General features: G+C 59.9%; 1 protein-coding gene across 4 annotated transcripts in view; it reads left to right on the top strand.

Moving 5' to 3' along the window:
* The window catches only part of PTPRF (protein tyrosine phosphatase receptor type F), an 85,851-nt gene that overhangs the window by 48,087 nt on the left and 11,164 nt on the right, over window positions 1–26,600 (top strand). The window contains exons 8-22 of one of the 4 annotated variants that reach the window (XM_061184337.1): window positions 5,772–6,041; window positions 7,594–8,175; window positions 8,395–8,531; window positions 8,979–9,123; window positions 12,715–13,020; window positions 13,672–13,865; window positions 17,445–17,471; window positions 18,806–18,923; window positions 19,003–19,581; window positions 20,252–20,349; window positions 20,529–20,782; window positions 20,875–20,968; window positions 21,585–21,800; window positions 22,079–22,233; window positions 24,829–24,944. In XM_061184337.1, the coding sequence (XP_061040320.1) occupies window positions 5,772–6,041; window positions 7,594–8,175; window positions 8,395–8,531; window positions 8,979–9,123; window positions 12,715–13,020; window positions 13,672–13,865; window positions 17,445–17,471; window positions 18,806–18,923; window positions 19,003–19,581; window positions 20,252–20,349; window positions 20,529–20,782; window positions 20,875–20,968; window positions 21,585–21,800; window positions 22,079–22,233; window positions 24,829–24,944 (3,291 nt within the window). The remainder of the gene's footprint in view (window positions 1–5,771; window positions 6,042–7,593; window positions 8,176–8,394; window positions 8,532–8,978; window positions 9,124–12,714; window positions 13,021–13,671; window positions 13,866–17,444; window positions 17,472–18,805; window positions 18,924–19,002; window positions 19,582–20,251; window positions 20,350–20,528; window positions 20,783–20,874; window positions 20,969–21,584; window positions 21,801–22,078; window positions 22,234–24,828; window positions 24,945–26,600) is intronic. The other 3 variants (XM_061184338.1, XM_061184339.1, XM_061184340.1) reach the window with 3 other exon arrangements.

Raw genomic sequence — 26,600 nt, 5'->3', positions numbered from 1 at the left:
CACAGCGTGGGGCTGCCTCAAGGTGGCGGGGTTCTAGTGGCCCATGTGCCTTGGTGGGTTTGTGGGCTGGGTGGGCCCTGACCCCAGAACCCAGCTCACTGGGTCTGTCCGAGCCTTGAGGTGCGCGTGAGGCATGGGGGCCTGCCTGTGCCCCACTCCCGCCCCTCCCTGTCCCACCCTTGGCACCTAGTGCCTGCCAGCGGGACGCAGCCCTGTCCGCCGTGTCCTCCATGAGTCCTGAGTCTTGTGAGCGGCGTGGTCCGCGCGCACCTGCGGGCACATGCGTGTGCGTGGGGCACGAGAGTCTTGTCTCGTTTCCGTGCTGTGTGGGCAGATGAAGGTTGGCCTGTTTTTACTCTCTCTGTGTTTCTCCTTGTCTTTTTTTTATTTCCTCCTCATCCTCATCGCACTCTGCCATCAACCCAAACTCTCATCTCTCAGATCAGCGAGAAGGTTGGTCCTTTTCACTTCTTATCCATCTACAGTTCGCCCATCGACGGGATGCTCCTGTCCGTAGGGAACAGCGGGCTTGGTCAGCTCCTCAGGCCCCAGTCAGGCCTGCCCGCCCATTGGGCTCTGCGCTCCACTGTTTGGGCGGCAGGCGGGCAGGACCAGTGGTGGGTGGGCAGGCCCCCCTGCCCCGCATGTTTCTGCTGCTTGGGTCCCTGACACCCCACGTGTCTGCATGTCCCCTTAGCTGGGCTCCCCTGCTGGGGAGGTCAGGTGGGCATGGTGCATGGCACGAGACTGGGCCCTGCCTTTGTGCCCAGGCCAGGCCAGCTCTCTGCTCCAGATGGAGCTCAGGAGTGGTTGTGCAGTAAGAGCTGTAGGGCTTTATGCACACCTGTGGGGCCTTCCACAGTCCCCCTCACCTAAAACCCACGTTTGTCCAAGCTCAGTCGAAACCACTGGAAAGATGAAGGGGAAAGGCTAATGGAGAATGAACTCACCCCTCAAGATCCTGCAGCACAGGGCGAAAGTCCTACAGAGTCTGCGCTGTCCTTGAGCCCCTCTCCCAGGCTGGATGGGCAACAGCCCTGCTCTGCCTACTGAGTTTAGGGTCCGGGGTGTTGGGTGGGTGGTGCCATCTTGGCTCACTGAGGAAGTCTCCCAGTGACTTGTCTTTTCCGTCTCTGACCAGATCCAAATGAGGGTCTTCCCACCTGCCCCAGGCCCTTCTCTCTGCCCGAGCTCCCCAGACAGCTGGCACTTCCTCAGTCCCATGCTGGGTGCTGGGCATTCAGAGCAAGATCTCACACCTGACTGAACGGTCAACTGCCATTTAGGGAGGCCCACGTGGGAGCCTACAAGATGCCCTGGCCCAGCCGCAGTTTGGGGAGCGCTTCTTAGAGACTCCACCAGCCTATTCCAGAGCAGTCTCACACCCCCAGGGCCAGGCCCCTACCTCCAGTCCTGGGACCAGCAGTAGGGGCTAGCGGTCCTTCCTGTGTCACATGGTCTGAGTGCTCAGAGGAGGTTCTCCTGTCTACTGGGCTTTGGGCTAAGCCCCAGGGAGCAGACCCGGGCCACCTGGTCCCCTGTTGCATTCTCTCTGCGGCTTGAGTTTCCTCCACGAGGGAGAGGGAGCCAGTCGGGAGGAGGGCTGTGGCCTCGGCTCAGATATCAGCCCTGAGCATCCATCCATATGCACTCCTGAGCTCTGGGGCATTTCAGTTACACCATTTCGCTGACCGGGCAGATCTGCCGGGGCGGTTCAGAAAACAGTCACCAGCAGAGAGAGCCCAGCCTGCAGCCGCCTCCCCCTGCACCCCTTCCCCCACCTTCCTAGTCCCTTGTCCATTCTCCCCGTCCGTGGTCCCACCAAAAATAAGCATGTACACAAATATTTAATGGGAAGGCATAAATGAGTTTCTAAATATTTCGGGGGGATTTGCCCGGCTGGTAATTTGTTTGGCGCTCATAATTCCATCTTACATTTTTCCAGCTTTACTTAAAACTGTGTGCCGAGTGCGCCAGCATTTAATTACTGCTCTGCGGCAGCCACAAGGTTATTTATTAAAGAGTTATTTTATCTTGATACAGTGGATCCTGCCCCTTATCCCCTCCTGAATGCTGTGTTATTTTCATCAGAGAAATTTCCGCAAGTGAATGCAGATTGCGGGGCTGCCTGCCCCCGCGGTTAGGCTGTCACCCCACTGAATGCTGATGCCTCCAGGTGCCACTCCGCCCTGTCATAGCGGGTTGTCAGCTCCAATTATTAGACTTAAAAGTTACAGCTGGAATATAATCCAGCAATGGCAAGGCCCTGTTTTGGAAATTGTCTATAAAATGTCAGCTCTGAGGATGCACAGGGAACGGTAATAGACTGGCATTGTTGGAGCTCAAGATTAGACCCTAAGTGCATTTTTCCCCGGCTCTGGTTTTTCCTTCCCTGCTGTTGCTTCTGTCAATAGACCGAGTCCCGGGCGAGTCCTGCCCCTTTGGGAGGCCTTGTGTCTGTGACAGCGGGAGGAGTGGCGGTGGGACTGTTGCAGGGAGACGCCAGCCACCCCTGGCTCTTGGGATGGGGGTGGCCATCCAGGCAGGTCCCAGGTGCGGGCCCCCATGGGCACTCGGGGTCCCAGGAGGTAGTCTCTCGCCTCTGTTGCCCCCACCCTCCCTCTGTGGACCTACCCTGACCTCCCTCACACTGTCGGGAAGATGAGTCTGAGCTGTGGGAAACCGCGTCCAGGCTTCTCGTGTGTGGCTGTGTATCCCTGTGAAAGCATGAAGGGTGGCGCCCTGCCAGGGTGTGCCTTCCAGGAGTCCCTGGGCTTGAGGCCCTTGCGTGGTGCTAGGGATGACCCCAAGGGTCACATCTGACCTCTCACTCACTTTAGCCCCTGGGGTTCTCCCTTCCACCTGCATCTAGGAGGGCGAAAATTAAAAATAAAAACAAAACTCTTCCCAATGTTAGTTCCCAAAGGGCCTCCGTTTCCTGGAAGTGGCACAGAAAACCCTGTCCTCTGGGACTATTTGAGGTAAAGCCCAGTCAGTTTCCTGCACTGCTTAGCTTGGGACCCAAGGTTTATCGGCCAAGGACCTGCTTCCTTCTCCTGGGGCTCTTTGTTCTTATGTCCAGGGACCTGATCAGGTCCCAAGATTCTGCCACTGACCACAGTCAAGCTTGCAGCTGTGACCTGACACAGGCTCAAGGCCCATCCTCATGTCAGCTGGGAAGTGTCTTTTCCTGGCAGCCTCGGCTGACCCAGAAGCTTCTTCGTGGAGCCTCCTAGGTCTCTCTTTTCAGCCCTGTGAACCGGGCCTCAAAGGGGCGTGAGCTTTTTCATCCCACAGACCTACTCTAGTACATGTATAAACTCGGGCACGTCCCCGAAGTGTCAGTCTTCAGTCAGTTCCCCCGTCTGTAACTGGGAGGTGCTAGCATCCACAGTGTGGAAACCTGCAGCACATAGGAGGTGCTCAAGAGTGGTTTCCTTCCCCCAAACCCATTTGGATGCCTATGAACAAGGAGGAGATGGGGCAGCCACTGGCTAAGAGGAGAGTCTTCACTTAGTTAAGACTGCTGTGCCTTTCTGCTCGAGCCAGGGCTGTGCCTTCACCGGCAGGCCTGCCTCTCCTCCGTGGCCTGCCCCCCAGGCTCAGCGCCAGAGCCCAGGGAGTGCCTGCACTATGTACGTGCCTCCCAGCCTCACCCTTGTGCTATTTGCGGGGAGTGCTCAAAGGAGGCTCTTTGTCGAGGCTTCTTCCTGCCAACCATGTCCCCGGGATCCACCTGTTCCCTGCCGCACAGCACTGCTCTACCTGTAATGTGCTGTTGTCATTCAGTGTAGACTCCCAGCTTTAGGACAGGTGACAGAAGCCCACTACTATCAACTTAATCGCAACAAGGAAACTTTTGTCTTACAAAACTAAAAACGTAGAAGCAGATTTAGTGTCAGGCAGGCCTAGATCCAGATATTTGAACAGTTTGGTTGGGTCTTCGTCTAATAGTTTTCACAGCAGTCCGAAGGCTCTATCTTGTTAGCCAGATCTGGGTCATGTACCCCAAGAACCGAGAGTGGGGGCTGAGATGGTTCTCCTAAGAAGATGAGGATGCAGATTCTAGGGGGAGGCAGAACACTAGACACCCACGAGACACGCTGAGAGCCCAGTGAGCCTGGGGCACAGAGGGAAGTAGACCCAGCCCCTGGTGGTGGTCATGCCCGGCCTGCTGGGGCACTGGCAGTGCTTTGGTTCTGTCTGGAGGCCTTGGAGTCGAGGCAGGGGCTGAGTAAGGTGTAGTCTGGGCTGAGGAGTCCTTTAAAACTCCATGCGGGAGATTTTAACATGGGGGTGATATGAGCAGATTTGGATTTGTGCCAGCTGTTTATGGAGGGCCAGTTATGGGGTCGGGAGCCCAGAGGGTGACAGCAAGGCAGGAGGAGCAGAGGAGAACCTGGTACAGCAATTCAGGGAAGGATGGTGGCTTGGACTTTGGAGGTGGCAGTCACCTGTGGACTTGGAGAGAAATTAGTGTTTGAAAGATATTTTAGGTGGTGCATTAGCAGGACCTGGTGATTTGCTGGATGTCTGGTGTGTGGGCTGCCACTTTGACCCCTGTGTAGCGAGGTCATAGGTTGGACCAGGTGGTGTCTGCAGTTACTTCGAGCTCTGATTCTGTGCTTTTGGGCCGTGCGAGCAGCAGTCTGGCACTTGTGGTGGAGGTGCTCTCGATGTAGCACCATGGGTCCTTCGCATGCCTGGGCTCCCCAGCAAGCGCCCTCAGAGACCTACACTCTGAGTGGTCCCCTCTGGTCTCTTAGGCTCGCTGCCTGCCTTCTCCAGCCCTGTGTGTAGGGGTGCCCAGGAAGGACACACCCCAGCCTATGCCAACCAGCTGCATGCCCCGTCTGCATGCCAAGCATGCCTGCCCATGGCTAGGTCTTGCCTGCCTTCCCTCCCTCTGCATGTTCCAAAAGTCTGTGCCGAGCTTGTGACTTTGGCGGGGGGATTGGGGGGGGTCCAGGCTGCACCTTGGACTGAGAGGCTCAGAACAGCTTCTGACCCGGGGAGCCCAAGGCCGGAGGTCGTGGCCAGGCACAGCCACCCTCCCCTTTGAGATCCTCGTTCATTGGTGCTGAAGGCCGTCTGCTTGACACCCTCATCATGTTACTGCCATCGTCATGCCCATCCTGCCCGCGGACCACGTCCCTGGCCCGCCCCGAACCGAAACCCCTGCCCAGTCCCTCCTGGAGGCCGCCCCTACTCCTGGGTTCTCAGGCTGTGCCTTGAGCATGGCTGAGGTCCTGGCAAGTGGTCATGCCCTCATCTCTTCCCCTGGGACCATGGTCTGGAGGTGGAGGCAGTGGCTCGAGAGAAGGTGGCCGTGTCACTTTCGGGCTGACCCTCTGCCCTGCCCCAGTCATGCCCTGAGGACCCTCCACCCTGGGATGCCTGGATCTCTTTCACTAGTGCCCCAGCTAGCCCCTCTGGAGACCCCTGGGGGGTCAGGAGCAGGTAGGGGCGGGCACTGGAAGGCGACCTGGGATGTGGCCCTGACAAGGCCTTGCAGTGAGTCCCTGTGTGACCCTGGGCCTCAGTTTCCTAGGCTGTAAAATGGGAGCTTGGTTGTGGAATCTCTCGTGTTCCAGACAGTTCCTGAGAGCGGGGTGGGAGGTGGTCAGCCGGGACCCAGGGACTCCGCCCCTCCTGTCTCTGAGGTGGGATTGGCTCTGATGAGAGGGGCTTCCTGGATGAGGGGCCCCTGCCCTTGCATCCCCCCACGTGTCCTGCCCGGGCTGTGAGTGCCTCTCTCCCTCCTCCCGCAGTGCGCCGCGTGGCTCCTCGTTTCTCCATCCCTCCCAGCAGCCAGGAGGTGATGCCGGGCGGCAGCGTGAACCTGACGTGCGTCGCCGTGGGTGCACCCATGCCCTATGTGAAGTGGATGATGGGGGCCGAGGAGCTCACCAAGGAGGATGAGATGCCGGTCGGCCGCAACGTGCTGGAGCTCAGCAACGTGGTGCGCTCCGCCAACTACACCTGTGTGGCCATCTCCTCGCTGGGCATGATTGAGGCCACGGCCCAGGTCACCGTGAAAGGTGAGCGCCACTGGCATGCCTGCCATGGCCCGTGGCCTTCCCTGTAGCAGGGGACGTGGCAGGCGAGTGCGGCTGCCGGGGTACAGGCAGGAGAAAAATCCAGGGTCGTTGGATTGAGGGTCGTTGCTCTCCTGGTGCCCGGCCTCGGGGTCCTCCTGGCCCTTAGTTGGTGGAGGGAGGGGTTTCTGTCAGAAATTGTCTTAATCATTATAGCTAACAGGTGTTGGGTCCCTGGGGGCAGACGCTGTGTGGGTTAGTAAGCAAAGACTATTTTGTTCAGGTGGTGTCACGCTTGGAGATAGGTGCTCTCATTGTCCCGATTTTATTTTTTAAGTCAGGAAACTGAGGTGCAGGGTCATACGGAGGTAAATGATGGAGCAGGGACCTGAACCCTGGGCGTCTTGATCCCACCACACACCACTCTAACCACTACATAACACCAGGCCCTCGGCTTTACCAGCTTCCTGGCAAGAAGGATGGGAAACAGTAGCCAAGGAGGGTGGGTTCTCCCCGCCCGGAGCCCTGGGACAGGCGCATGTAGAGCAGACTCCTTGGGGTGTCCTGCTTCCACTCTCCCTTCCAACACCCCCCCCCCCATTTTGCAGTTGGAATCATCTTTTTCAAAAGGTAAAGCAGGATCATGTTACCCCCTTTAAAGAAAGGGAGAAACACCTTCCAGTGGCTTCCGGCTGCTTTTAGGATGAAGACCAGGATCCTCACTGCCATGAACCAAGCAGGCTGGCGGTCCTCAGTTTCGCCGTGCCCTCACCCCTCCCTTGCCATCGCTGGCTCCATCTCGCTCTCCAGGTCTCAGTTCTGTGAAGCTTTCCCCGATCACCCCATCCAAGAACACCCCTGGATTTTTCTCCATCTCAGCACCCTGCTTTCTGCTGTCCTTACCCATACCAGAACCATGATTATCAACTCACTGATCGTTTCTCTCTTACGCTGGAGTGTAAACCCCACGAGAGCAGGGGCGTGACTGTGTGACAGTGTGTCCTCAGCCCTAGCACAGTGCCTGGCACAGAGTCGGCACTCAGTATTATTTGTTGAGTGATTGGCTGTGGACCTGGGACCTCACCTTCAGTTTGAGCCAAGCCACGTGGTCTGTGGGGCCAGCAGCCCGTCACGCTTTCTCAAATCCAGGGCCATTCCCTAAGGAAGTATCTTCCCTCTCCCAGCCCCTGTTACACATTCTTGCCAATGGAGGAGCCCAGACATGCTGCAGAGGCAGAGATCTCTGCTCCCCAGCCTGTGTGCCTCCCATCTGCATGGGGCCCGGGCAGGCCCCCTCTGGGTCTGTTTGTTAGATGAGTCACCAGGGCTGACGTGAGGATCCAAGGAGTCCTAGAAGTGACTTGGGTAGACAGTGAATGACCCAAGGCCACCAGCCCCCACTAAGTGAACTCAGAGGTCACCAAGGGCTTTCCAGGCCATTCTTCAGGGTGGGCTGTGGGGCTCAACCACACTCCGGTTGGATGAATCCCAAGGGCAGGGTTGGCTCCTGGGGTCATGACCTCAGGCAGTCCTGAGCTTTGCACTTTGTCCCCAGCTCTGCCGAAGCCTCCGATTGACCTTGTGGTGACAGAGACAACTGCCACCAGTGTCACCCTGACCTGGGACTCTGGGAACTCAGAGCCCGTGTCCTACTACGGCATCCAGTACCGTCCAGCGGGTGCGGAGGGCCCCTTCCAGGAGGTGGACGGCGTGGCCACCACCCGCTACAGCATCGGCGGCCTCAGCCCGTTCTCGGAGTACGCCTTCCGCGTGCTGGCGGTGAACAGCATCGGGCGCGGGCCCCCCAGCGAGGCGGTGCGGGCGCGCACGGGGGAGCAGGCGCCCTCCAGCCCCCCGCGCCGCGTGCAGGCGCGAATGCTGAGCGCCAGCACCATGCTGGTGCAGTGGGAGCCGCCTGAGGAGCCCAACGGCCTGGTGCGGGGCTACCGTGTCTACTACACCCCCGACTCCCGCCGCCCCCTGAGCGCCTGGCACAAACACAACACGGACGCCGGGCTCCTCACCACCGTGGGCAGCCTGCTGCCCGGCATCACCTACAGCCTGCGCGTGCTGGCCTTCACCGCCGTGGGTGACGGCCCCCCCAGCCCCACCATCCAGGTCAAGACACAGCAGGGAGGTAGGTGCTGGCCGGCCGGGCAGACCTGGGGTGGGCAGGGCTGGGCGGCACCTCCTCCCTCAGCCATGAGCTTGGGGCCCGTGTCCGCCCCCACGGCCACTGGGGGAGGCGGGGCGGGCGTGGGGGTGAGACCCTGACTTCCCCTGCCTCCTCCCCCTGGGTGCCCCTGCCCTCGGGGTGACTGGCGAGGCTGATGGCGCCGGGCACGGGGTGTTGCAGTGCCCGCCCAGCCCGCGGACTTCCAGGCCGACGCGGACTCCGACACCAGGATCCAGCTCTCGTGGCTGCTGCCTCCGCAGGAGCGGATCATCAAGTATGAGCTGGTGTACTGGGCGGCGGAGGACGCGGGCCAGCAGGTGAGCGCTCAGCAGGGCCAGAGGCGGGAGGGCTCCGCCTGGTCCTTGGCGATCTGTGGTGGGCTCACCCAGGCAGGCTCTTCTGGATTTCTGTGGTTGTGTGGGCACAGCCCCTTGAGGCTCTGGGGCCATGTGGCCTGTGTGGTTCTTAGTCTTTGTCACCCCTGTGCCAGGGACAAAGGCCCTAGGTCTGTCCTGGGTCTCCTAGGCTCTGTGGCTCACGTGGCTCCAGTAGAGCCCTAAAGTTCCCTGGGGCCACGTATCCCTGGTGTTCCCATGGCCATGTGGTCGGTGAGGTGCCCTTGCGTGGTCCAGGTGGCCACGTGGCAGGGAACCAGCCCTGCAGCCACAGTGGGTCCCCAGGGGTCAGCTGCAGCCCATGTTGGGGGTGACCTCTGAGTGACCTTTCAGGTCAGGGCAGTCAGTGAGTGCTCCCTGCTCTTCCAGCACAAGGTGACCTTCGACCCCACCTCCTCCTACACTGTAGAGGACCTGAAGCCCGACACCCTGTACCGCTTCCAGCTGGCTGCCCGCTCCGAGATGGGGGTGGGCGTCTTCACCCCCACCATTGAGGCTCGCACAGCACAATCCAGTGAGTGTCTCCCGGGGCCACTGTCTGCTACGGCTGGGCGGGACATGGACACACACATACCCCTTCCCTTCGACCAGGTGGGTGGTCAGATCTGTTGGGCCCTGGGCTCAGTCTGGACCCCAAGTGAGGGACAGGTAAGTGCCCTCTAGTCTGCATCCAGGCGGCTGCTGCCCTCGCTGCTCCCTGCCCGACTCCTGCCCTCCCTCAGCCCCACCCCCACCCAGGTAAGTTCTATGTCTCTGATTCATCTCCTCCTCCCACTCACTCGGTGCTGGTCACACTAGCCCCCTGGGCCACCCTCAGTGGAGGGACCGCTGTGCTCACTGTGTCCCAGACCTGCTTTGGTGGGTGTCTTCCTTCCCCACATCCCCACATCTCATCTCCCTGTTACCCATATTCCTACCTCTTGCCCCCTCCATGAGAATCTGTGTGAGCCATGCAATCACACTGAGCCAGCTGCGCACAGGACAGATGAGACCGTGTGACCCGCGTTGGGACTGTGTGGCCACCCGTGTGGTGGACTGTCCGTGAGGCCATGTGTGAGCCCACTTTGTGGTGTGGTGTGTTACTGTGTTCCTGCGTGAGTGAGACTCTGATGCCGTGAGCATGTGCACGTTCGAGCAGCTAGCTGTGCAGCACCTGAACGTGTATGTCACTGTGATCGGGTCTGTGTGGCTGTTCTTAGGACTGGGATCCAGCGAGTGTGTCTCGGGGTGTCTGGGTCCTCTGCAGCTGTCCCAGTGACAGACCGTGAGCCCACAGGCTGTCTGGTCACGTGGCCACAGTGGGCCACTGTCTGTGAGGCTGAATGTGATAACGGGACCATGCGTGTGTGGCTGGTTGGGATCATGGCGTTGAGACAGTGAGCACATGTGATGACACGTGATGGTCTTCTGAGGCTGTCCATGTCACATGGGACTGTGTGAATGTGCCATGTGTGACCCGACGTTCATAGATTCATTCCATAAGCACCTGCCATGCTCCTGTTGGGGGCCCATGCACACTGCAGGGCCAGCAGCACAACCCTGACACAGCCTCTGCCCAAGGGGGTCCTAGTCTAGTGGGGAAGACAGATATTAAACCCACAGTTATCCAAATGAGCTTTTAATTGTATTTGTGTAAAGTGCTGCAGAGGAGACAGCGGAGAGATGATGTGACGGGAACCTCATCTGATTTGAGGGGTCGAGGAGGGCTTCCTTGGGTGACACGGAGGCCCCAGGCAGGGGGTCAGCAGGTACAAAAGACCAAGAAGCAGGAAGGCACTTGGTTGTGGTCAGGGACGAGCAGCTGGCCAGTGTGGCTGGAGCAGCCGCCAGACCACAGCATTCAGGGCCTCGGGGACAGAGGACAGGCAGGAGGGCTGCCTGCCTACCGCGTGCAAACGCACGGGCCAGCCCGACAGGACACCGGAGATCAGTGAAGAGGCTGTGCATCAGTCTAGGCAAGAGACGGCGGCTCAGGTGAGGTGGTGGGGTGGATTTGAAAGCTGTCTGGGATGCCGCTGGCCAGACTTGGGGATGGGTTAGGTGTAGGAGACTGAGAGAGAGAGGGACACATTGGGTGAAGCCTTGTACGTGGTGTGGAGACTTGGGAGGAGAGCAGTGCCGCTCCCTAGGACGGGAAACGGGACAGAAGCAGGTGCGAGGGGCGCACATGGTTCCAAGGCCCCCAAGCTCAGGATGCTGTGTGCCATCCACGTGCTGATGCTTGGCAGGCTGCTGGAATCCAGGCCCGGGGCTGGAGGTGGGCTGTGAGAAGGAGGACCAGAGACGGGAGGAAATCCAGGAGAGGGGAGTCTTGGTGGTTGGAAGAAGAGGGTTTCAAGAAGGAGACCAGATGCTGCTGCTGAGTGATCAGGGCCAGAGGGACGCAGGCGTGTCCGCTAGGTCTAGTAATGTGGAGGGGTGGACCTGGCGTGAGGGGCCGAAGCTGACTGGAGTTCCACGAGGCGTGTATGAGAGGTGAGGAAGTAGAGACAGAGAGCTTAGCTGGGGGAAGGGGACACTGTAGCTGGTGCAGTAGCGGGGGGAAGCTCTGGGGCTGAGGATGGGATGTGTCTTTTAAGATGGGGAAATCTTGAGCATATTTAAATGCTGTTGGGAATGTGTCAATGAGGAGAAGTAAAAAATATGGAAAAGAGAAAGACAGTTGGAGGCTCAGGGGGTGGGGAAGAGGGCAGAGCACGGGCGATGGGAGAGATTGGCCTTGGACAGGAGGGCACCCCTCTCCCTTCCCAGGGGAGGGAAGGAGAGACTCGGAGCCGTTGCAGGCTGGTGGGTTTGGTAGCAAGAGATGGAGAAGCTGCTGTTGGGAGGCTTCGGTTTTCTCTGCAAAGTAGGAGATGGGGTCATTTGCTGAGAGGAAGGGAGGTGACGGGAGCTGGAGGTTTGAGGAGCGTGGAGGAGGTGGAAGGTACTTTGTATTAAGTGGCAGAGGGAGCCGAGCAGAGAGCAGAGACCGGCCGGCAGCATGGACGGCCCGGGGGAGGCCATGGGGCGCTCACAGAGTGCCAACCTGCCTTGGTGGCTTTTTCTACCCACCCCCATGCCACCTTGGAGGAGATGGGGGGTGGGTTCCTTCAGAGCTTGGGACGGGCTGGGCAGGAGCTCAGAGAGGGGAATTTGGGGTGTTGGTAAGAGTGGTGAGGTTCTAAGCTGAGTATCGAGAGCAGTAAGGAGGTAGGTCAATGGGTGAGGTCCCCGGGGGTGAGGAGCAGGTGCAGTGCTGGGGGCCCTGAGCAGCTGAGCTGAGCCAAGAGGTGAGGGCCTGCGAGGGGGTATTGGAGGCCACAGTTTTAGAGAGAGTGGCAGCATCTGGAGCAGGACCACAGCAGCGCAGGGGAGGAGAAAGCTCTGAAGATGAGGGATCTCTGGATGAGCCAGTGGATCGAGGGGCTGCTGGAGTCACCTGAGCAGGAGGTGGTGGCAGAACTCGAGATGAGAAAGCCCAAGTGATGGCAGCAGAGTCCTCCGTGGGACTAGGAGCCGGAAACATCACTGGGAACGAGGAGGGCACAGACCCACCTCCTGACACCCAAGGAGCCTGATGAGTGAGAGCCCCTTAGATGGGCACTTTCCCTTCAAACTGCCTGGGGGCCTCCAGTCTCCACGGTTTCCTGTGGCTCAGCCGCAGACACCGTGTCGAGGCAGCCTCGCACCAGAAGAGCCATCAGGTCACTTGTCCTGAGAAGAGAGAGAGCTGTGAGCACAGCAGCTGGGGAGGGTCTCCGTGTGTGGTTGTGGGTGTGACCAGGAGTGACGGTGGCGTGGCCCCGTGCTTGTGTGTGTCTGATGCCCTGTGCGTTGTGTGTGAGACAGTGTATGTGTGTGAGGCGCTGTGTTAGAGCTGTGTGTGTGTGTGTGTGTGTGTGTGTGTGAGAGAGAGAGAGAGAGAGAAAGAAGAGCCTGTGGTCCAGAGGGAGCCGGGCTGTCTGGCGGCAGTGGCGGTAGCCTGCCTGGAGGGGCCCTGGGATAGCCATGATGCACCCGGGGAGTAGCCTGCCTGCGTGAGTTTCCCGTCCTCTGTGACTGGTCGCCATGCCTCTGACCCCCACCTTCCATCTGCCTGCTTCCCCCCATTTGTCTTCCCCAGCCCCCTCCGCCCCTCCCCAGAAGGTGACGTGCGTGAGCGTGGGCTCCACCACGGTCCGGGTAAGTTGGGTCCCACCGCCAGCCGACAGCCGCAACGGCGTTATCACCCAGTACTCGGTGGCCTACGAGGCGGTGGACGGCGAGGACCGCGAGCGGCACGTGGTGGACGGCATCGGCCGCGAGCACTCCAGCTGGGACCTGGTGGGCCTGGAGAAGTGGACGGAGTACCGGGTGTGGGTGCGGGCGCACACGGACGTGGGCCCCGGCCCCGAGAGCAGCCCGGTGCTGGTGCGCACCGACGAGGACGGTAGGCAGCGCCGAGGGCAGGCGGGGGCGGGGGCCGCCGTGCCGCCTGGACCCCCGCGCCGGGCTCCCAGGGCCTTGGCCTCCCGCAAGCCCAGAAGGACTTGCTGTCTTCCCAGTGCAGGCTTAATGGCCCCAACTGGGGAGATGTAGCTTGTGGGACAGCCTGTGCCCAAATCCCAGCTTCGGGGCTTCCTCAAGGCAGCTGGAGCCTTAAAAGGCTAAGGCCGAAGAGGCAGCCCACCCAAGATTTGAAAGGAGGAGGACTGGGGAGGCTAGTAGAATCACTCAGGAGAATCACTGAGGCTCTGCCTCACTAGACGTTGGCGTGATGTGGGGCCCAGGAGATAGGCCAGGTTGTGCTGACTTGGGGTGGCCGAAGGCCTGGTGCCCCGCCTCCACCTGTTCTCCACCTCTGCCCTCCCCACCAAGTGAGGCAGCCCTGGGCCAGAGGGGTCGCAGGGTCCCGGGCTCTTCCCCATGCCAGGAAGAGGGAGCCCTCCACGTTCCTCTCTAGGGCAGACAGTCTAAGGAAACTGCATCAGGGCCTTTCCTGGGGCAGTGGGGTGCGAAGGCAAGGCCCTGGAGCATGCTGTGCCCGCCTGAGCCCGGATCCATACCACACACCTAACTTCCTTCTCCACCTGGTCCCCAGTGCCCAGCGGGCCGCCACGGAAGGTGGAGGTGGAGCCGCTGAACTCCACTGCCGTGCGCGTCTCCTGGAAGCTGCCCGTCCCCAGCAAGCAGCACGGTCAGATCCGCGGCTACCAGGTCACCTATGTGCGGCTAGAGAATGGCGAGCCCCGCGGCCCACCCATCATCCAGGACGTCATGCTGGCCGAGGCCCAGGTGTGACACTGGGAGGTGGGCGGGTGGGCGAGACCAGCATATTCCACTTCCTCTTTGGAGCCCAGGTTTGCTCCCCTCCCCTACCTGCTCTCAGGGACTGTGACACCAAGACATCCTGCTGTATCGGGCTAGGAAAGCGCTGAGACCAGGAGGTTAGGGCCAGCTGCCAGGAACACTCCCTCCTCTCGTCTTAGGTCTGCCTGAGCTGTGCCAGTCCAGGCTCGGCCAGCCCCATCTGCCCTGGTGACAGTCCCAGCCTGGCAGTCACCTCTGTGGCTCAGCCACCAGCACTAGCAGTGAGGAGCACTGTCCGCACAGACCCAGGCCTCAGCCCCCTCAAGCCCTCCTTTGTGGTTTTCGGAAAGTGCATTCGCTGTCAGGCTGGGCTGTCGAGATGTGCTTTCCTCCTCAGCAGCCCTGCTCCCACAGCCGGGTGGTCATCTCCCCCGACTTGGCCCTTGGCATTGCAGAGTTCTGTGAATGGCTGGGCTGGGGTGTTGCTCCGTGCCTGGCACGCAGGGGGATGGCACAGCCCCTGATGTTTGCTCTCAAGGGCTGGGCCTGCGCCCAGTGTCACACCTCACTCTGTGCCCTTTGTCCTCAGAGGATGATGATTTTGCCCGTGAGCTTGAGGTGAAGTCCCTGGGCTATTCTCAGCACTGGTTGGCTACCCAGATGGAAAACCTGGCGTACTGGGAGGTTAGGCGAGGGGGCCTGAATTTCCCAGTAAGGGGTGGCCGAGCTCAGTTAAGAAGTCTGGTCTCAGGATTCCTGGGAAAGGGCTGTAATTGCTACCACGAGTTACCTCCCAAAATATTCTGCTGAAGATTCACAATGCCTGGTGTGTCTGTGCTCAGGGGCTTTCCATCCAGAATCAGGGCTGTGGTGGGGTAGAGCCCAATTCCCCGCAGAACCCACACACCCTCCCTGTCCAGCTTTTCACCCCACCTGGGCTGGGATCAGAGGTGCAAGCACGTATCCTGTGTTCTCCGTGCTGCGCTTAGAGGTGGACTTACCCACAGGCAGACGAGGGCCTTTGTCTCTCCGGCTGGGCTCAGCCCGCTGCCCAGAGGGCGCCCTCTTCCTCCTCTGGCCTGCCTGGTGCTGAGGGAATGGGGTGGAGGAGGTGGGCTTTTGGACCCTCCTGCATTCCTGGGGCAGGTTGAGGGCTCTTCCTGGAGTCTCAGCGGACACACCCACCCAGAAACATCCCAGGAATGAGCTCCCTCTGGCCCCTCCTGCCCCAGGGGGCCAGCAGCACAGCTGCAGCCAGTGGGGTTCCAAAGAAGCCACTTCACTTCGGGTGCCCCCTTCTGGTCCTAAGTGGTTTGGAGGGAGCTGGGCCATAGGACGAGGGGCACTGTCCTCTTGGCCACAGACAACCTGTGACAGGAGGTAAACATGAGCCCGGGCTCTAGGGAAGCCGAGTGAAGGCGGAGGGCCTGCCCTTGCAGGCCCGCCGGGACTGGATTGTTCTGCTCCAAGCTAGGAGAAGAGCAGATGGGGCCCGGTCCCCAGCCTGGCCACAGGGTCCAGCTGTCCCCCGAGCACCTGGTCAAGGACACCACAGCCTGTCCTTCCCCACAGCACCATCTGCTCAGTCCAGGCCCCGTCAGTTCTGAAAGAACCACGCGGTGCGTGCCCTCCACTGCTGTGTGGCCAGACCTGTCTCCTTTCATGTGTGTCTCCATCTCAAGTTTGTCTCTTTCTCCAGGTCTCTGACTCCACCTCCCGTCTCCTTTTTTTTTTTTAATACATCTTTATTGGAGTTTAGTTGCTTCACAACGCTGTGTTAGTTTCTGTTGTACAACAAAGTGAATCAGCCATATGCATACATATGTCTCCATATCCCCTCCCTCTTGAGCCTCCCTCTCACCCTCCCTATCCCACCCCTCTAGGTGGACACAAAGCACCGAGCTGATCTCCCTGTGCTATGCAGCAGCTTCCCACTAGCTATCTGTTTTACATTTGCTAGTGTATATATGTCGATGCTACTCTCACTTCGCCCCAGGTCCCCCTTCCACCCCCACCCCGTGTCCTCAAGTCCTTTATGTCTACGTCTTTATTCCTGCCCTGCCACTAGGTTCATCAGTACCATTTTTTTTTTTTTAGATTCCGTATATATGCATTAGCGTACAGTATTTGTTTTTCTCTTTCTGACTTACTTCACTCTGTATGACAGACTTTAGGTCCATCCACCTCACTACAGATAACTCAATTTCGTTTCTTTATATGGCTGAGTAATACTCCATTGTATATATGTGCCACATCTTCTTTATCCATTCATTTTGTCCCTTTCCCATGGTCTGTTTTTCCTTCCTCTCTCTCTTTCTGTCTCTCCCTCTCCCTGAGTGTGTTTTTGTCTCTCATTCTCTTCTCTTTCCTGTCCTCTAATCCCTTCCATCCTCTCTCCCTCTGTTTTGCTTCAGCCTCTGTCTTTCCCTTCTTCTCTCTCACTCTCCTCCTCGTGAGCACCTCCATTCCCAGGCCTGGCTTGGACGTCGCAGGATGCCCCAGGCAAGGAACCTAGAGCAGCGCTGGGCCCAGCCACACCCTAGAAAGTGGCTGTGGCCAGGAGGGACGGTTGATGGCCTCCTCCCGTATCTTGTCCCACACTCCTCGCAAGGACTTTACAAGAGAGCTTCCCAGAACAGAGGCACTGGGGCCATTGGACAGAGACCTGACCGACACCGAGAGGGTCGCTGGGCTGGAGGACCCCATGGCACGTCTATCCTGGGGATGGCGTGGACCATCTCCCTGTGCTGTGCTGGACAGCTGCCAGCCGCCAGCCCTCCAGTGCCACAGAACCTCCCTCCCTCTACCTGTCCAGCTAGTAAACCTACAGGCACCACGGCCTAAAGAAGAATGTACCAAGAATGCGCAGCAGTGCCAGCCCAGAAATATGCCTTCCTACCTTGATTTTCAGGCATCCCAGGAAGCAACAGGGGTCTGAGGGCTTCCCCTGTGCCTGTGGGGCAGGGTCCAGGCTCTGAGCTTGGCACTCACGGCCCTTATCATCTTGCTGGCCAGCCTGCCTGGGCCCCTTCCAGCCACAGTATAGCTCCTGCTGTTCCTAGGGCAACCCTCCTTGCCTAGGGCCACTGGCTAATCTGTCTTCCCAACTAGGATACTTTTGAGAGTGAAAGGGGACATTGTGAATAATCATACCAGGTCGGCAAGCCTAGGCCAGGACTGGCCCCGGCAAACCAGGTGTTCTGCCCTCGGCATCTTCTCTCCCCTCTGCCTGAGCTGTGGAGCCCACCCCTCAAGTCTGGCAGCCTTTCCCTCGAAGTACCTCCAGGTGGCGCCCTCCGACCCCTCAGTGTCAGGGAGCCCTCTCGATCTGGCCCTCCGCTCTCCAGGTCTCACCTCCTCATCCCTGGTGCCCAAAGTTGGGCTCACACACATTTGGGCTCATGAGGCAGGGGCTGGGATCTTTGGATGGGGAGTGGTCCTGGGTTGCCACCCCCCGGGGCACTTCAGAGGCCCGTGCCCGCCATCTGCCCTCCCTGGCCAGGCCCCCTCAGAGCCAGAGTCCTTCACATCCTGTCTCCCTTTCTCTCCCTCTCCCGCGGTCAGTGGCGGCCAGAGGAGTCCGAGGACTATGTAAGTAAGAGGTGTGCGAGCGCGGGCAAGACCTGGGTCAGGCTGGGCTCATGGGACACTCCCCCTCCCCCGCCTTTCCTCCCAGCCTGAGCCGCCAAGATCCACAGGGCACCAACCACGTCCAGAGAAAACTGGCGCTTAGGCACGAGCCCCAAGCTGAGCAGTGGTTGGCATTTCCTCTAATCCTTACTTCTCACCTGTCGAGCGGCAATTTCAGGCCCGTGTTCAAGATCGACCAGGGCCTGGCCCCTGCTCTAGCCGGATGGAGATGGAGTTAAATCCGATCCTGATCGTTAGGCCTTATTGATCCCTGGAGTGAAAAATCACCTGCTCCAGGCCCAGGCTGGGAAGGGAGTCTGGGGGCCGGGTTCCGGCATCGGTGCCTTCTGGAGCCCCAGCCCTGGGAGACCCTCCAGCCAGGGCAGGAGGGGGCCTGCGAGAGGTTGGTGGCGGCTGCAGTGGCCCCACCCGAGACTCAGAGCTGGAGGGACACCAGGGTTGGTGGTGACAGCTCTGTTCCCACTGCGCGGCGGTCCCCTCCCTTTTTCCCACTTTTCCCTCTGTGTGGTGTGGCTTGGCCTCCCGTGGTGTTTCTCGGCATGTCCAGAAATGATGCCTTGGCTGGAGATGGGCGTGTGGGCAAGGCCTGCCAAGGCAGGGGGACACTGCCCTGGCTGACTTCGCAGGCATCGCTGGGGACAGTGTGCTCCCCAGGGTGGGGTTTCTCTGTCCTCCTCGTCTCTCCTCCCTGGCTCAGGAAGCATTGCAGGGCATAAGGTGCTCACAGAGCCAGTGCCTAGAGGCGGGCAGGAGGGGTGCCGACTTGGTCCTGCAGGGTGGCGCGCTGGCCCACCCCTCCACCTCGCTCTGTGGTGTGCGTGCACACATGCGTTAGTATCTACAGGTGGCCCTCCGCCTGCTGGTGCAGGAGGAGCCATCGGCTGCATGCATGTGTGTGCCAAGAGCCACGCAAGGCTCTGTGCACGCGAGGCAGTGTGCTCTGTGTGTCACATGCGCCCAGACCTCACGAGGTGTCATTCATAGTACAGTGGAGTGAAGGAACAGTGTGGCACTTTGTTCTTGTCTGAAAGGAAGAATGAGCAGACTGTCTGCCTTAGGCTTGCTGCTCCCGGGATGGGCTGGGTCCTCCTGGGCACACATCCACCTGCCTGTCCTGCCTTCTGTAGAGTCCAGCAGCTCACAGCCCCCTCTCCGGGGACCTCTGGCCCTGTGTGCCCAGGGGGGCCCCGCCGGCTAAAGTCCTGAGGTGGCTGGCCCGCTCTGGTCCCTCCTTGCTCTGCTGTGATGGGAATGGGCCCTTCCTCCTGCCTTAGGAAACCACCATCAGCAGCCTGACCCCGGAGACCACCTACTCCATTACTGTCGCCGCCTACACCACCAAGGGGGACGGTGCCCGCAGCAAGCCCAAAATTGTCACGACCACAGGAGCAGGTGAGTTGAGGGGTCGGGGACAGAGCTGAGGGTGGGGCCGGGGGGGAGCAGGGCCAGAGCCCAGTGCGTGGTTGTTCAGTCCCAGGCCGGCCCACCATGATGGTCAGCACCACGGCCATGAACACCGCGCTGCTCCAGTGGCACCCACCCAAGGAGCTGCCTGGGGAGCTGCTGGGCTACCGGCTGCAGTACCACCGGGCCGACGAGGCACGGCCCAACACCATCGATTTTGGCAAGGACGACCAGCACTTTACGGTCACTGGCCTGCACAGAGGGGCCACCTACATCTTCCGGCTTGCTGCCAAGAACCGGGCCGGCCCGGGCGAGGAGTTCGAGAAGGAGATCACGACCCCCGAGGATGCTCCCAGTGGTTTCCCCCAAAACCTGCGTGTGATAGGGCTGACCACATCTACCACGGAACTGACCTGGGACCCCCCGGTGCTGGCGGAGAGGAACGGGCGCATCACCAACTATACCGTGGTGTACCGTGACATCAACAGCCAGCAGGAGCTGCAGAACATCACTGCCGACACCCACCTGACGCTCTCCAGCCTCAAGCCAGACACCACTTACGACGTCAAGGTCCGTGCACGCACCAGCAAAGGCGCCGGCCCGCTCAGCCCCAGCATCCAGTCCCGGACCATGCCCATGGAGCAAGGTGTGTGCTGCGGGCATGTGGCTGCGCCTGGGGACCTCTGCTCTCCTTGACCCACTGACCTCTGGCAACTGTGATCCACCAACCTCTGGTGTGTGACACTCCAATCTCTCATGTCCATGACCACTAACCTCTAGTGAAGGGGTGCCACATTCTCGGTGTGTGACCCCTGACCTCTGCTGTCCTTGACCTACTGACCTCTGCTGTGTGACTCTCCAATCTCGTGATCTTGACCCACTGATCTCTTTTGACTGCATCACCACTCTTGGGTATGCAACACTAATCTCTTGGGGCCACGACCCCCTGACCTCTAGTGAACACAGCCTACTGTGCTCTGGTGTGCGGCCACATGCTTCTCCTGACTGAGTCCTACTGACCTGTGGTCACTCTGACCTGGTGTCTGTAAGCTCCAGCTTCACCCAAGCACTTCTGGAGATCCTGACCACGGGTCCTGTGGCATCTGCCCCACTCGGTACTCACTGCGAGGAAGAGCCGGGGCTGGGAGCTGAACTGTGTGCAATTGAAGCTGGCGGGAGTGAGGGGTGCTTGGTCCTCTGCAGCCTTTCCTAACCCCCTGGGCCCCCGCGCCGCGTCTCTTCCTGGCAGGGAAACCTTCAGGCTCATTCACCCCAGCTACGCAGCCAGAGCTGACTCCCTCCTTATATCCCAACAGTGTTTGCCAAGAACTTCCGTGTGGAGGCTGCAATGAAGACATCTGTGCTGCTCAGCTGGGAGGTCCCTGACTCCTACAAGTCAGCTGTACCCTTCAAGGTGGGTGAAGTCAGCTGCACCTGGCACACACACAGTCCTGCAGTCCCTCATTGCAGTCCCAGCCTGTGCGTGTGTGTTTGTGATGCCAGATCCCGGTTGGGCGTGGGCGCGTGCTCTGCCCTGCAGGCCCGTGATGGGAAGCCTCACTCAAACGTGCTGCCTGCCCCCGTCCCGCGCAGATTCTGTACAACGGGCAGAGTGTGGAGGTGGATGGGCATTCCATGCGGAAGCTGATCGCAGACCTGCAGCCGAACACAGAGTACTCATTCGTGCTGATGAACCGTGGCAGCAGTGCGGGGGGCCTGCAGCATCTCGTGTCCATTCGCACAGCCCCCGACCTCCTGCCTCACAAGCCGCTGCCTGCCTCTGCCTACATAGAGGATGGCCGCTTCACTCTCTCCATGCCCCACGTGCTGGACCCCTCGCTCGTCAGGTGTGCAGACGAGGTCTCAGGGGAGGAGGGCAGGGCTGGCCATGCGAGCGCAGGCGATGACGGTCCTGATTCCCCCCCCTCTGCCCGCCCAGGTGGTTCTACATCATGGTGGTGCCCATTGACCGTGTAGGAGGGAGCATGCTGGCGCCGCGATGGAGCACGCCCGAGGAGCTGGAGCTGGACGAGGTGCCTGGGGACCAGAAAGGGTAGCACTGATGACAGTCCCATTGAGGTGGTTGGCTGTGGCCCCAGGGATCCCCCCCCAAACTGGAGTCACTCTCTGATTGGCAGCCTGCCCTCATCTCTAGGGAGACAGACTCTGAGCTAGCCCCTGGGCTCTTTCAGAGAACTCCTGGAGGGCTTACAGAGACTTCCCCCAAAGGGGTTTGTGGAGAATCCCCTGGGGTGGGAAGTGGCAGAGACATCTCTCAGATCTAGAGAATTCTGGGCCCTGTAAGCTTCGGAGCCCGCAGGGTCTGGAGGCCGCAGAGGGGCTAGAGTGGAGCCCCAGCACGTTTGGAATCTGCCATCCTCTTCTTGCAGTGGTGTGCAGCCAGCCCTCTCTGGTTAGGCTGGGGCAGGTTACCCAGAGGGCCCCTTCTTACCGGGTTGGCTAGGAGGAGTGGCATTGCCATGTCTGGCATTCAGCATGATTCTACGAGGACAGTGAGTCAGGCCAGGCTTGAGCCCCTTACACGGAAGGTGAGCCTAGCCTCAGCCCAGGGGGTTTATGTCCCAGGCCCCGGGCCCAGGAGCGTGTGCTCCAAGGCCCCTGCGTGACTCCCGTGCTCTGCTCTGTCAGCTTCTGGAGGCCATCGAGCAGGGCGATGGGGAGCTGCGGCAGCGGCGGCAGGCAGAGCGGCTGAAGCCATATGTGGCCGCTCAGGTGGACGTGCTCCCTGAGACTTTCACCCTGGGGGACAAGAAGAGCTACCGGGGCTTCTACAACCGACCGCTGTCTCCAGACCTGAGCTACCAGTGCTTTGTGCTTGCCTCCCTGAAGGAACCCGTGGACCAGGTCTGCATAAGACCCAAGGCCTGACCAGACACCCCCCAGGCCAGTCTCAAACACCCCAGAGGCCCCGGACCTGCACTGGGGTCTCAAGGCACTAACCCCTAGGACCCAGAACGCCAGACCCGACCTAGCCCTAGGGTCCCAGTCAGCTGACCAGGCCCAGGTCAGCCTCTTAGTTATGGGAGACCAGGCCCAGAGCCCTTTCTCCAGGTTTGCGGGGCAGAGGGTGGGAGATCTCACCCCGGGCTCACCACCTGTGCTCTTCCTCCACTGGGCCACAGAAGCGCTATGCCTCCAGCCCCTACTCCGATGAGATCGTGGTCCAGGTGACACCAGCCCAGCAGCAGGAGGAACCCGAGATGCTGTGGGTGACGGGCCCCGTCCTGGCAGTCATCCTCATCATCCTCATTGTCATCGCCATTCTCCTGTTCAAGAGGTGAGTGCTCCGGTGCGCGGCCACCTGCCCTTGGACTCTCAGGCGCTCCTTGGCCGGGTGCATACAGGCCTGCGGCAGCCACACTGGCCTGCACCCCAGGGTGCACCCCTGGGCTCGGTGGGAAGCCAGGAGAGCAGAAGCAGTGCGTGTGCACACCCATGGGTGTGGCCCGGGTGTGGCCCAGGTGTGATGAGCAGCCGCAACTTCATAGAGGGCTTGTTCATGTGCATCCCCGGGCATGTCTGTCTGTCCGTCTCTGTGTTTCAGTGGATGTGAGCCTGTCTGTCTCTCAGCTTCAAGACACGGCCTTTTCCTGGTCTCCTACCTTCAGCACCCCCTCTGCCACCATCCCTAGATGACTCTTTGCCTGGCTCTCCTGCTCAGGCCTTGAGAGGTCCAGACCCAGCTCCAGGGCCATGTGCCCGTGGACATTCACTTGGCAGACGTTTATTCAGTGCCTGCTGTGACCATAGCATCTGCAGCTGTCCCAGACTCAGGGTGTCTTGACCCTTCCCACAGCCCTCCCTTAGGGTCCCTATCACAGGGGACGGGCCCATCCACCAAGTCACCAACCAGAAACCTGGAGTGTCACCCTCTCCCCTCCTCCCTCTCCCTCCACCCGGTCTCCCGTGAGTCCTGCCCTGGATATCACTGGACCTGCTCCCCCCTCCCCACCGTGGGCTCCCCACGAGGTAATGCACGTGCACACGGCACGCCTCAGTCCTCTCTCGGGTAGCTGCAGTCTGCTGATCTTGGAGTCTCCCCTTCCTCTCCATCCTCCTCCCAGCCTGAAAGGTGTTTCCAAAGATTTACTTTGTCACCCTCAGCTTAACACTTCTCAGTTTTAACTAAACAGTTTTATAGCCCGATCTCTGTAGCCTGAAGTCCAACAAATGCCTGGTTGGTCTGGCCCCTGCCGCCACCCCCACATCATCACTGAACCAGTGCAGTTCCCGGCCGGCCCGGGATGAGCCCCTCCGCTCTGCAGCTCTCCTTCCCCCTGCCCGGGCAACTGCCATCTCATCCTTCAAGACTCCTTTCCAGGCTCTGGTGCCCACGAGGCTCTGCCGGTCCCCTCCTACCCCTTCCCCACACTGTCCCCCACTGTCCAGTGGTGCTTCCACGGGAACATCGCTGGGCCTGTTTCCAGCACCCAGCGCAAGGCTGTCGGTGAACGCTTGTTGGTCCGTATGTCTGAACATGTTTACACACACGAGTTCCTGTCCCCAGTGCCCCATCTCTCCCTGCCCCTGACCCTGACCCTTGACCTGGACCTGGTGCCTCCTCCCTGAAGTTAGCTCCTTCCTCCCAGGGTGAATAGGGACAGGCTCGCCTGGTTCAGGGCCTGGAGACCCATGGGTGGGGAACCTGAGGAGGGTCCCACACACCCATTCATCCTCCCCCCACTGCCCTCTGGGTCCTGGTGTCTGCCAGGAGAGGCGACCCCTCCCCGTGAATGCCACGTGGGTGCCATAGATGGGTCCGCAGTGTCCCCCATGTCGTGAGAGGGTCTGAGTGCTTGGCGGAAACAGTGACCGTTCCTTTCTTCTGTCCTTGCCTGTCTTTCGGGACCTAGTAAACAAGAAAGGTAGGAGTCCTTCCTTCTCTCTTCACACGCTTCCCCCTTCACTTCTTATCCCCATGCACACTGCGGGCCCAGCAGGGAGGGGCGCTGCTTGGGCCGGAAGCCTCCTGGCCTGCGGCTGTCTGGTCAGCTTGGCAGGCGATGGGACAGGCTCTGTCACTCTCTCGACTGGTGCTCTGCGGAGGGGATGCCCCTTCTCCGGGCACAGGCAAAGCACAGACCTCCAGCACTTCCCCTGCGGGCACAGACTCTGCGCTCACCAGAGCCTTCCCCCAGGCTCCCAGGTCTCTGAGGTTACCTGAGCACTGCAGGGGACAGAGTCTGGCCTATGTGCAAAGAGCACTGGCTGCAGGGCAGCGGGGAAGTGTGTGCTGCACACTCATGCACACTCGCGTAAGTTTCTTCCCCAAGCACACCTGTGTCCACCAAGCAGAAGCGGCCCCTGGATACTTGTCAGCAGCTGGGTGCTGCAGTCTGTCTCTGATCCTGTCCCTGTAGCCCGGGGAGCCGAGGCCAGCAAGGGAGGACTCAGCCCAGCTAGTGGGACGTCTTCCCCGTCCCTCCCCTGCTGCTCTGCACCTCTACCCTTGTACCGAGAGCCAGATAGCTGTGGCCCAGCTCTCTGTGATGTTTGCATATCTCATGTGTCGTTTGCATGTTTCCTCCTGGTGGCTCCTGCTGCCTCAGCTGTGGGGGCCTCGCGGACAACAGCCACTGCCCGGCAGTGACCTGCCCTTTACGGGAAGAAGCCACCAGCCTCTGTGGCCCCTTCCTTTCTCGCTGGGCTGGCCCTCTGTCCACCCCCCACTCCCGCTGTCTCCGCACCCTCCACCCTGTGTCCTCTCACGTGAAGCTGCTCTGGTCCTGGCTCCCCTGCACTCAGAGACCCCAGGCTGGGGTGGGAGGAGCAGAGCCGTGGACACAGGGGCTCTGTGGTAGCGGGCTATGCCGTGCATCTCTGTTCTCCTCCTGGACCTCGGTTCTCACCAACCGCCCTTCCGCCTCTCCAGGAAAAGGACCCACTCCCCATCGTCCAAGGATGAGCAGTCAGTTGGGCTGAAGGACTCCTTGCTGGCCCACTCCTCCGACCCCGTGGAGATGCGGCGGCTCAACTACCAGACCCCAGGTAGGGTGGCTCCCCCAGCCTGCCCGCCCCACCCAGGCCTGCCGGTCTCCGCCGAGGGACCCTGGCCTCAACCTGGCCCCCATTTCCTGTTCCTCCCTTCTGCCCTTCTCCCTGTACCCATCCACTTTGATGAAGTGACAGAGGAACCCCTATATCAAGAGCTGGACGGGCGCCCCAGGGCCTGGGAGCCTCTGGGGGTGGGGGGCAGCTGCTCATACCCGACCTCGTCTTTAGTCAAGCCCTCCAAATATGGGCCCGGGACCCACACAGAGCCACATCCCAGCCCCGAGGTGGCCAGCCTCTGCACCCGCGCTCTGGCCCCTGCACATGAGAGGTTTGTTAGTGGGAAGTGGCCCATCAGACACTTGTGGCGGGATGGGGTGCCCACATCTGGCCCTTCCTGGTGGCTGGCCCCAGATATTCTGTGCGAGTACAGAGACCCCGCACAGGGCTTGGTGCCTGCCTTTCCTTCCCCGCCACTGTTACAGGGCTCTCTGGCTGCTCCTTCTACCTGAGCTGTCACTCCCTCCCTATGCCCCAGCAGACACAGCTCAGACCTCTTCCCTGGGGGCAGGGTCGTTCCTCGGCTCCCAGATGCTGCTTCCATCATGACGCCTCCCACCCTGGGCTGAAATTGCCTCAGTGACAGAGCTCTGTGGAGCCAGGAACTGTCTTCTTCCTCTCCCATCCCTTGGGTTGTGCACACGGTGGATTCTTGTTGAGCACCTGTGAAACAAACACAAGGCAGCTGAATGAATGAGTGAACTATAACACGCGGGGTTGTGTGTACACGAGCTGGTTATTGCTGCACGTTAAATTACCGCAAAACTTCAAGGCTGAAAACAACAACAATTATGTACTCTTCTCACAGTCTTTATGAGTCAGAAATTCAGACGGGAGCGTAGCAGGAGCAGCTTGTCTCTATTCCAGAATGTCTGGGCCCTCAGCCGGAAGACTCAAAAGCTGGGAGCCAGAATCATTTAGATCAGGGGTCAGCAAACTATGGCCCAAGGCCAAATGCAGCCCACCACCTGTTTCTGCAAATAAAGTTTTATTGGAACGCAGCCACGCCCATTCATTTATGTATTGTCTGTGGCTGTTTTCATACTACAAAGTAGAGCTAAATAGGTATGATAGACACCATATGTCCACAAAGCCAAAAATATTTACTATCTGGCCTTTTATAGAAAAGTTTGCTGACCCCAGAATTCTGGAGACTCATTCATTCTCATGTCCTGTGGTTGACACTGCAGTCAGCTGTGAGCCCACCTGAGGTTTTCGGCTCTCATCCTGTGGCCTGGGCTCCCTGACAACATGCTGACTGAGTTCCAAGGGCACGTGTCCTGAAAGAGAGAGAACCAGGCTGACCTAGCAGGCTGTTGCAACCGAGTGTGATCAGATCTTCGAGGAATCAAAGCTCCAGAATGCTGGGGCCTGGAGGGCAGAGAAGCCTCCTCTGAGAGGGATGCCAAGCCGTGTGGGCCTTAGTTGGGCACAGAGGGGGTGGGAGGGAGCGGAGGGAGCTCCCTTCGATGGCAGTAGCATGTGGGGAAGCAGCTTTCGGGCACTGTGTCCTGCGGCACTGGAGCTGGGGATGTTGAGAGCCCAGAGACGAGTCTGGAGGGCTAGGCCGAGGTCCGGTCACAGAGGGACCTG

The sequence above is a fragment of the Eubalaena glacialis genome, chromosome 3 (genome assembly GCF_028564815.1).
Source record: "Eubalaena glacialis isolate mEubGla1 chromosome 3, mEubGla1.1.hap2.+ XY, whole genome shotgun sequence".
Taxonomy (NCBI): domain Eukaryota; kingdom Metazoa; phylum Chordata; class Mammalia; order Artiodactyla; family Balaenidae; genus Eubalaena; species Eubalaena glacialis.
Note: the sequence above shows the minus strand (reverse complement) of the source record. Positions and strands in the feature narration are given on the sequence as shown.